Source organism: Argentina silus (assembly GCF_951799395.1).
Source record: "Argentina silus genome assembly, chromosome: 19".
Taxonomy (NCBI): Eukaryota; Metazoa; Chordata; class Actinopteri; order Argentiniformes; family Argentinidae; genus Argentina; species Argentina silus.
In genome coordinates this window covers 16,190,179-16,201,385 of record NC_139673.1, presented here as the reverse complement: position 1 = coordinate 16,201,385, position 11,207 = coordinate 16,190,179, and the positions used below count along the sequence as shown (strand labels likewise).

The window sequence follows — 11,207 nt, the reverse complement described above, 5'->3', positions numbered from 1 at the left end:
TTTGTGATTGTAATGTATCTCACACCTTGTCCTTTGTTGGGAATGATATTTAAGGAGAGGGACAGCGAGATATTCTTGGAGTTTTGGGTTAGGCCCGTCACGGGCACCATTCTCCTCTGTTGTCCTTGACGCATGTTAATGCATGTTAATGTATGACTGAAAACTTACAGTCATGGGTTGCTTTGAAACTGTTAAATTGGTTATTTTGTTGATACTCTTTTCTCATTGTTCCTATGTGCATTAATGTGATGTTGTGCGCTAGATAAAGGTTCTGTTAATACAACATAATCGTGACCAGGTTCTCCCATTTAATGTCTAATATTTACATGTCTTGTTAATGAAATGTAGAGAGAGTCATCAGCTTCAGATATCGGCGTGAGCGTAAACTCCTCGCAAGTCGATTTATCTTCACTTGATGGCATAGTAAAATAGCATTTTGGGTATTCTTAATGAATGATCAATTGTCTGTCACACAGGGAGGGGCAAAGCATTGTCAATCATTATTAACCAAGAGATATCTTTTTGAGTCAGATATAACCTAATGTTAACTTGTGTCAATTGGTCATGTGACCACTTGTGTTGAGTTCGATTCATCATGTTCATAACCGTTATAAGTAATTGCTTTTCACTCACACTAGCCACTTCGCTATACTCCCATCAACCGGAATGTAATCAAGAACATCAGTGTTGAATAAACATCAAATAACAGCACAAACCAGCATATGCCATTGTTAACAAATGGGTGGTGGAGGGTGATGGGGGAATTAAATGTCTGTGTGCTTGCTTGATCGTTTCCGATTAACAAACAACGTGATAATTTATCCATTTATCCAGCACACTCTCGCCCTTCAAATGACCTGTGTGAACAAGAGAAGGCTGCCCTTGCTGAAAATGTGGACGTATGCATCCTATTATGACGGTTTTAATGCTAACACCTGTAGGCTATTTTTCTATCCATTCTCAATCCCAGTGAAACCCGACATCCTTACTGCTGTCTTGCATGAAAATTCCTAACTTCATTCTGTAATCATTCTGTTACATAATTAAAGCCGACTCGTGTTTATTCAAGTCAGACTGCGCTAAAACATTTCCCTGTTTCTCTGAGCTGTGAGAGAATGCATGATGACAGAATGAGAGCAGATAGGAGTTGATCCCATTGCTTGGTCCTTGTTAAAATAACCTGATATTTAAACCTCTTCATCTCTGCAATTCATAAGCTGCTATAATAAACTTGATTTTGCCAATCTACCTGATAAGGCAAACCATGAAACGAGGAGAAGTACCATGGCTGGACACTTTAGAAGTTCACACTTCAGACATAAAAAAGTGGATAGCAGGCAATTTCCTACTCCTCAACTCGGACAAGACTGAGATGCTCATCCTTCGCCCAAAAAAACAGAGAAACGTACTATCCAATCTGATGCTCAGTCTCGACAGCTGATCACTCCTAAGCAGGCAGTAAAAAACCTTGGCGTGACCATTGATCTTGATCTTTCATTTGATACACATATGAAAACCATCTGCAATGCCCTATTATCTCGCTGCGCAAAATACGGCTGCTAGAATCCTTACAAGAACCAAAACATATGATCACATTACTTCTTTTGTCTTTGCACTGGCTTCCGATTAAAACACGAGCAGACTTTATTCTATTATTAGCCTATAAAGCGTTACATGGACTCGCTCCCTTTTATTTTGCCGAACTCCTTCAGCCGTATAAACCTTCACTTGCAGAATATCTAAGTCTAGGGCAAGGGGCAGAGCTTTTTGTTACAGAGCCCTATCTCTGGAATTTTTGGAAATTTTTAAGTCTAGGGTTAAGACTCATCTCTTTAGTCAGTGTTCTGACCTCTCTAAGACTGGCGATAAATCACCCTTGCTCTCTCTGCTTGGAGGCTGGCTTGCTGGGTGGTTCCTGGGACACCTTCTGGTGGTGTTGGGGCTGGGCCAGCCTGGTACAGGTTGAAGGGTGGTATCTGCTGCCTAGGCCAACCCTAACCCTTCTTCCCGTTCAGTGGTGGGTGTGCTCTTGCGTTGTGCAGGCTTGGGTTTGCCCAGAGCCTCTGCTGTCGGCCCTCCCAGTGCAGGTGTACGGCCCAGTACAGTGGATTCTACAGTACAGCTGGGATGGTCACGGTGCTGGCTCTGGGCATCTCGGCTCTTGCTGCTGCCCCCTCTACCCACCAGCTTTATGCTGATTCTCTCCTACTGTTTAATATATCAGTTTTTCCTCTAATCTTGTATTGTCCTCTTTTTGCTTATCTGTCTGAGGGGCTCTGAGCCCTTAAAACGACTCCAGTTCCTAAATTCTTCCAGACTGAGTCTACTCCACCCTATATCCTGATCCTTGCTGCCCTTCACTATGGACCCCCTGAACCCTTGCACCACATTCCACATTAGTTTACTCAGCACCTGATCAGCCAGAGGAGAATGGGTCACCCCTGGGGCTTTTTGAGGGTCTATGGTTTGGTCATATTGTTTGTATTGTATTTATAGTTTATATTATTTAGTATTGTTTTTGTTGAGCACTTTGTTGTATGACATTTGTCTATGTAAAAAGTGCAATACAAATACATTTGATTGACTGTGGCCTGGTTCTTGCTCAAGTGTTTTTTTTAATCAATACTGTTCTTGATCAGATTCCGGATGGGCCACCTTCTAGCTCGATAACCACTGGCAGAACCTTCTTTAAGTGATCTCTGTACTTGGCCACTCTATTCAGCTTCTTGTCCCAAAATGAAATGGCCATAACAAGCTCATTTCTGTTCTTTGGTTTCGCCTCTCTTTCATTGCATGCCAGACAAGTTCGATGGGGTTGAAGTCAGGAGACCTGAGTGTGAAAGAAAATGTAAAATCAATTTGAATAGACATTGAAATACGTTGTTTATAAATAGCTGAGTACAAACATATCAAGGATTGTGTCATTAACTAACTGTTCCTGTTCCTGCAGTCCCTCCAGCCTGTTACCTGTCCTGCCTGCCTGCCTGCCCTGTCTACCTGCCCTGTGTACCTGCCTGCCTGCATTGCCTGCCCTGTCTACCTGCCTGCCTGCCCTGTGTACCTGCCTGCCTGCATTGCCTGCCCTGTCTACCTGCCTGCCTGCCCTGTCTGCTCTGCCTGCCTGCCTTGCCTGCCCTGTCTACCTGCCTGCCTGCCCTGTCTGCTCTGCCTGCTTGCCCAGCCACCTCTTCCCTGCTTGCCATTCCACACTGCTACTCCGTTCTCCCCAATCTCCTCATCCTCCCTCCTTGCCTCTACAATAAACACACCCATCTATTGGGTTCAACCATCATCTGCCGTTGTTCTGTGTTCTGCATTTGGGTTCACTAGCCTGACCTTTACAATAAGGGTTAATTCACTTGAATACCTTGGAAGAACGATGAGTTGGACACAACAATTCCTTTGATGATGTATTCCTCAAAGTAAATTTGATCCATGATACCTGAAATATGTCTCAGAGTAGAATTAGATGCATCTTCTATATTATTTATTAAAGCTTAAAATAACAGCTAACCATCTTGGAGCTGACTGGCCAGCTTGGATGTGGATATTACCATAAAACATCTGCAATGGGGCACCCCAGATGTGCAGTTTGAGGGTATGTTTTGGCCTTGGTTTGGGAGACTGTCTACACCAACACCTCATCTGTGAAGATGACATCCTCAAATGATTTCGTAATGTCTCATCCTGTTCCTTAGTTTATGTTTGTCTTTGTTTCATGTCATTAATTTATTGTGCCTGCTCTACTCTAAGGGTCTTGTTCTTGTCACGAATCATGTACCATTTTAACATTAAAAGAATAGCTGTAGGGCTGGGCCTGTTTACAATTATAATCCAAGAAATGAAACAGTACAAAATTAGGCCTGATGTATTTCATACAGTAGGCTAGGGGTGCATTACCTTAAGAGCTTTGATTCAGCTCGAATCCGATGGGACTTCTGAGAATTAACAAAAGTGATGGTGCAGCTGCCTGGCCGAGATGGGCAGGTGCTTGGCAGGGTACCCTTTCTCAATATCAACCCCCATAACATCAAGGCTCCAATCCCAAAAAACAAAAATGATCTCTCCCCTACGCAATACATGTAATCTGTAGAAGCCTAGTCTCACCCTAAAAAAGCTCTGCCGTCATTGATGAAATCATGAATTCATTACATATTCTGTAATGAATAGGTTGTATTATAATCAAAATACCGCCAAAACATTGCTGCTTCTTCTCACTGCCAATATCAGAGGAAGAGAGAATGTGTGATGACTACAACAAACGGTATGTGAGTATGTGATTGAAAAATATGAGTTGGTCACTGTGAAGATAACTTGATATTTAAAAAACTTCCAGTCATCTTTCTGTAATTCATCAGCTGATTTATCATCTATCAACTCAATTTTGCCAAATATCAGAGATATTCTGTAATTCTGTCAATCACGAACCATTCTCTAGTGATTATAATGATATTAATGAATACACTGCATACAAAGTATATAGCTGTAATATGAGTCGGTACTGTATATAGTAGTTACCTCAGTTTGTTGTCCACTTTGCCCTGAGTGACTGAAAGCTATTCTCCCATGATAATTAAAATCTGTGTGATTGGAGTTCAGGCCAACTGTGTGTTGCTTGTTTTCATACCACAACTCTAGTATAAAAGGTCAGTAGGAGTTTCAGTCCAGTTAGTCTACAGCTGGAGAACACACCTCAGTACAGCGGACTACTATCACAGTGAAAGGGGTAATATATTATCACAGTGTAAGAGTTTACTTTACAGTTTAGCTGTGGTTTTGTGGATTATTATCACAGTGTAGTTTTGCTCAGTTTAGTTCAGTGTAAGAGCTCAGAATTTAACTGTGGCATGTTAGTATGTGGCAATCGTGAATGCAGGGTATGCCCTCATTGTGAATGCAGAGTATGCCATGCACTGGAAGCTGCACTTACCCATTAACCATTCAGCTGAACAGCACACAACCACAAAGCAACACAGCAAATGACAACTAACTTGATTGCAAGGGAGATTTATGTATATGTGTCTAGTAAAATAGAAAATACGATCTCATAATAATATTGTTATATTATCTAATACATATTCCTATTTTCCATACATACATTGATATGTAAAAACAGTTGTTCTTGTCTTCATAGTGGATCTATCATTAAGGTTAAAGTGTAGTAGGTTTACTGTATCATTAGAACAATGGAGAACTCAACACAGATCATGTCATTTGTTCTGACTGCATATGGTAACGTTGGACACTTGAGGTACTTGTATTTTACTATAGTAAGTGTATTATACATCTCAATCGTCTTTGCAAACGCATTCCTTATTATGGTCATCTGTGCGGAGAAGAGGCTGCATGAACCCATGTATCTGTTTCTCTGCAGTTTATTTGCAAATGAATTATATGGCAGCACAGCTTTGTTTCCTTGTCTGATGACACAGTTGTTTCTCAACACCCATGATGTCTCTGTTATCTGTTGTTTCATACAGATATTTTGTCTTTACACATATGCGTCTGTTGAATACTGTAATCTGGCAGTCATGTCATATGACCGATATGTTTCTATCTGTTATCCTCTACAGTACAATATCATCATGACTCCCAGTAGGGTTTGTATGATCATTATGTTCGTATGGATTTACTGCTTTGCTAAATTCACCATCACTCTCTCCTTAAGTATTCCTTTGAGATTGTGTGGGAATACCATAGACAAAGTGTATTGTGACAACTACCTGGTTGTCAAACTAGCCTGCTCAGGTACCACAGTTAATAACATATATGGACTCTTTGGTATTGTCCTTTCTGTTGCTGTTCCATTGATCCCTATTTTATTCTCCTACATCAAGATTCTGAATGTCTGTTTAAAAGCTTCCAGTGAGACAAAACAGAAAGCTGTCAGCACATGCTCTCCACACATCGCCTCCCTGATCAACTTCTCCTTTGGCTGTTTCTTTGAAGTCCTTCAGAGTAGGTTTGATCTGACTCATGTTCCAGGTGCACTGCGCATTATCTTATCAGTGTACTTTCTGATGTGCCAACCACTCTTCAATCCTATAATGTATGGACTGAAAATGTCTAAAATCAGAAATGTGTGTTACAATTTGCTCCAACGTAAAATGTATCATCTTCATATAAAGCCCATAACAACTTGAGAATATTTTTCTTTTAGTTCAATGAGACACATTCTTCAATTTCAACTCAGAATAACATATTTCTTTAACCTCTCTGACTCATTGGAGGACTGTGAAAGTGCGCACCTCTTTCACTCAGAGAGAGCGGAGGTAGAGTGAAAACAAGAACAACGTCACATGGTTACACTCTCCCACTCACTGCAGAGCTAGATATAACTTTGTGGAATACAGCAAATCATAAAATAAAAAATAAAAAACATTCTGTCACAGTGAACAAACTATTTTTGTTATCCTTTATTCATACTGGGAAGATTTTACCGAGAAGAAGAGCCCTGTAAGAACATCGGTACATGACGATAAAAGAAACATACAGACAGACAGACAACATCACACAATATTTCAAGGAAATAAAACAGTGGGGGAAACATGGAAATCTACAAAAGAATGAAAGGAAAAAAGAGAAAAGAATAACACCAATGATATAAACACTTAAGACATCAGCACAACCTAGATTAAAAAAAAGAATGTGGATAAAAAAAAGCATAGATAGGATCGAATAACAAAGGACCGCTAAAACAGTAAAAACTTTCAATGAATACATCTGCTAACATTCTCTTGAAATGTTCTAAGGTGACCAATGACTCCAGCTTGAGTTCCTCCTGAAGGTCATTCCAAGAGGATGGGGCATGAATGCTAAATTATGTTCTCCTAGCAACTGAGGAAGCATAGGGAACCACCAAAACTAGCCAGTCTTGAGATCTTGTGTAATAATTTGTGACCTGTCATTTAAAAAACTGTAAAGTACGATGGTAGTTTGTGCTTTATAAACAAAAGTAAGACAATTACATGATCTTTCATTAGTCAGGGAAACCCAACCCACATTCTGGTACAGAGTACAATGATGAGTGGTATATCTGTCGCTGGTTATAAACTGGAGTGCACTGTGATAGTGGCTTCAGAAAGTATTCAGACCCCTTCACTTTTTCCAAATTTTGTTGTGTTATAGACTCAATTTAAAATTGATTAAATGTTTGGGGTTTTTGCCATCAATCCACACACAATACCCCATAATAACAATGTGAAAACACGTTTTTAGATTTTTTTGCAGTTTTATTACAATTGAAATACAGAAACACCTAATTTACATAAGTATTCACACTATGCTATGACGCTCTTAAAATATGCTCAAATGCAAAAATGTCTTGCAACAAGTCATTCAACAAGTTGAATTGAGTCCATCTGAGTGCAAGGATAATAGTTTATGTGATTTCGGAATGGATATCTTTTGTTTTTATAGTCTCTGGTTTGCATCGTAATCAATTACACACTGTGGATTAGGCTGTCACTACCAACTCAGCAAATTTCATAATTTTCTCTTAATCCTGACAAAGTTCCCAGTCCTTGCCGGTGACAAACATACCCATAACATGATGCAGCCACCACTATTCTTCACCCGAGGGACGGTGCGGAAACTGCATTGCATGTGCTGGACTTTCACTAACCTTAATGCTTTGTAATAAAACCAAATAAACACATTTCCAGCCATTTTCTTTGCTGTATCACTTGAATTCATTGTTGCAGACACAATTATGGATGTGAGATTCTTTTCCATTAAGGGATTCTTTTTGGCCTTTTCGTTATAGACCAATAGTGACTGAGATGATGTTGTCCCATGGACTGTGCCTTTTCTTCTCAGCCATTCAACTTTGTAGATTTTTGTATGTCTCCCCAGGCCTCAGGGTAGCATAGTCTCCATTTGTTCAGTTTGTAATGACATCATGAGCCACACAGTGTGTAATTGATTCCAAGGCAAATCAGAGACCCTATAAAAACCAAGATATTAATTCCAAAATCACATGAACTATTATCCTATGAGCTAGATACAAAAACACGGACTGAATGCTTGCAATCAAAGGGGAGATCACAGTCTCAAAATAGTGCTTGTGTACTAATACTTACGCTCACGAGGCGACCAACAAATGGTGAAGACGAAGCGGGGAGTGAAGGCAAGTGAGGGTGCATAGCAGGAGTGACAATTACACACAGGTGCTGGTGATGAGTTTGTGATTGAGGTGGCACATGGACGGACGGAGGGAGACGCCTATGGATTGCACTGGGGAGCGTAACCCCCATCCGTAACACAGATGCATTTCTTTGTGAAAAGGAAAATAAAATGTTTTTTTTTCTTGCATTAAGTACCGATTTCAATTTAACAAGGACTTTCTGAAGAGCAGTAAATGCAGCCTGAAGCATGTTCAACTGTAGGGGCAACAGAATATATATATGTAATCAGCATACAAATGGATGCAGTGTTTCACCCTTTGACACGTATTATCAAACTGGTGAGAGCAGTCTAGAGTGGACCCTCAAGCGTATAGTCTCAACAGTGTGATTAGAACACTTGATTCGAATGTCTTGTTTTTTTGTGATGTTGACATTCAATCATGCACAGAAGTAGCAACAGCGTAACACAGTTCTCATCCAAATCAGAAAATGTAGGCTCAGTATATGTATGTATCACATCACACGATGTATCACATCATGGACAAGCTTACCAGTGATCAAAATAATTGACTAAAACACTTTCAGAAGTTGAAAGTACTGGCTATAGTTAGTGCATGCTGAGATGTTTTTCCGCATCCAACCAAAGATGAAACGAGATGAAAAGATGAGTCCCATCATTCACTTTTCAAAACTTCCGGAAAGTTTTGCTATGGTTTTCCCGACATATGAGTGAACCATCTACTCTCCTTAAATATCTTTGGTCTGACAGATGTTTGTGTGACACCCAGAATGCATTGAATGATGACAAATGAAAACAAAAATTGATACGGAAGTCAACAGTAATTTGCATCATTAGCTTATTATGATCTGTACAACCTTCAAAAAAGTATTTTACACACTTCATACAGTAGGCAGGGGTTTAATCTCTGCACACTGCCACACGTCGCTGCACTTCAAAGCTTCCGCCGTACTGTATACGCAATGTGAAGTGCTACCGAAAGCCACCACAAGGTATTGAGAAGAGCGGTGAAGGATGTTTGAAAAAAGAATGGTTTGCCTTGTCAGATTCATGCGGATTGGCAAAATCATGTTTATGATAGCAGCCTATGAATTACAGATCACGCATTCTCTCATAGTGTGTGGGGATATTGTTTGGGAACCGAGAGGTGAGGGTGGAGGATTCTCATGTGGGGATGCAGGGAAGGGTCTTGGGGGTTGATGTCACTGTGGGGAATTGTAGGTTGAGGGTTGTAGGGGTGTACGGGCAACAGGGAGCACAGGATAGGAGGGTGATGGTGGAGGGTCTGGTGCCTCTGTGTGCCACCAACAGGCAGCTGGTGGTGGGCGGTGATTTTAATGTAGACCTGGGGGGGGTGGGAGACAGCAGTGTAGGGGTCATCACTAGCCTCATGGCTGGTTGTGGCCTGGTGGATGGCGGCCTGCACACCACTCCGTCTTTGGCGTGTCCCACATGGTGTAATTCTCGGGGGGGTCGTGTGGAGGCTTGATTACATCTTCCTTTCCAGGTCCCTTGTCAGGGACCCTGCTGCCGTTTTTTTTTTCTCAGACCACCTGCGGGTCGGGTATTGTGGGAGGAGAGCGAGAGAAAGGAGGAGGATGTTTGGGCCGAGATACCTGGGGTAGGTCAGCACATTGTACGGGGGGGGGGGGGGGGGGGGGGGTGTAGCTGAGTGAGGGTTAATGGCCATCTGGGGTAGGTTTTTAGCCTCCACTCGGGCGTGAGGCAGGGTTGCCCTCTCTCGGCACTCCTCTTCATTCTGTACATGGAGCATCTGTCGACTACCATAAAGGCGGATGCGGGGGTGGAGGGCTTGCTGGTTCCTGGCAGCGGAGGGCTGAGGGTCAAACTGACCCAATACGCTGATGATACCACCCTGCTATTGTGCAGGGACTCGTGCCTGCTCCGATGCCTTAGCATAATCAGCAACTTCACCCACGCGTCGGGAGCGGTCCTTCACTGATGACTTGGCGAGGTTAAGTACTTTGGCCGGTGGAGGGGTTGGACTGATGTGCCCGGGGGTCTAGCTCTCTGCAACAGGCCCTTGAGGGTGCTCGGGGTCCGGTTTGAGTTTCCCGGCTCATTGTCCTTGTGGGCAAGATCCTGGTCTTGAAGGTGGACGCACTGCCCTCACTGTTGTATCTGGCATACGTCTACCCGCTGCCTGTGAGAATGAGGAGGACCCTCGTGCGGCTCGTGTTTCATGTGGGGGGGCAGGTATGAGTACGTTGCCAGGGCTCGCATGCCCTCAGCCACCCGGGAGGGGGGTCGGGATGTCCCTCACTTTCCCCTCAAGCTGGATGCTGTCTTTGTGTCATTCCTTTTGACGGAGCTCGCTCGCCCAGTCATCCATCCATCTGGTTTCTTCCTGTGGGTTTTTTTCCTCATACCGGCCAGGCCTTTAATGCAGTGGTCCAATGTGGGTCCTCGGGCAGAACAGCTGCCGTGGCACTTCCACCAATGCGGCGAGGTGGCTGCATGCGCATCCAGGGGTTGAAGTTGCCCATCTAGGTTTGGACCACAGGAGCCTGTACAAAGAGTTAAGACTGCGCGCCGCCTGTGGTGGGCACTCCCGCAGTGGTCTGGGAGGCCATACAGCCACGAGGCCTGGACAATCTGCTCAGGGATCTGAATTGGTTGAGCCTCCACAAGTGCTTGCCGGTGAGAGACATCATGCACCGGCATGGCTTGGCGCAGTCCCCCTTGTGCCTGAGACCAGGCTGCGGCAGGGAGGAGAGCGTACTGCGCCTTTGCCGGAGTGGTGTGGGTCAGGGCGGGGGGGACTTCACAATTACTTGGGCGAGGGTAGAGACAGTTGTAGGGAGAACCAATAACTGAAGCGGACAAAAAAAATCAGTAACCATCATTTTTTACAATGAGACCGTTTCAGACCTCGTTACCTGGCTCGGGAGGCAAGCCGATGTGGAATGCGATGATGTAACGTGATGCCGATGGGGTATGGACAGGAGCAAGGAAGTGGAACATCAGACTTCGCTGAGACCGGAATGGGGTGCTCCAGCATCTGCCAAACTCCATCCTGCTTGGAAACAACAGAGGTCAGG

At 43.2% G+C, this 11,207-nt stretch overlaps 1 protein-coding gene across 1 annotated transcript; it reads left to right on the top strand.

Annotated features, from left to right (window-relative positions):
• Positions 1-5,186: 5,186 nt before the first annotated feature.
• LOC310819863 (olfactory receptor 11A1-like) lies at positions 5,187-6,143 on the top strand (the record flags this gene model as incomplete). The annotated part of the gene is made up of 1 exon (XM_083691273.1): positions 5,187-6,143. One exon carries the CDS (start codon positions 5,187-5,189, stop codon positions 6,141-6,143), a length of 957 nt encoding a protein of 318 aa, XP_083547399.1.
• Between the last annotated feature and the right edge of the window lie 5,064 nt (positions 6,144-11,207).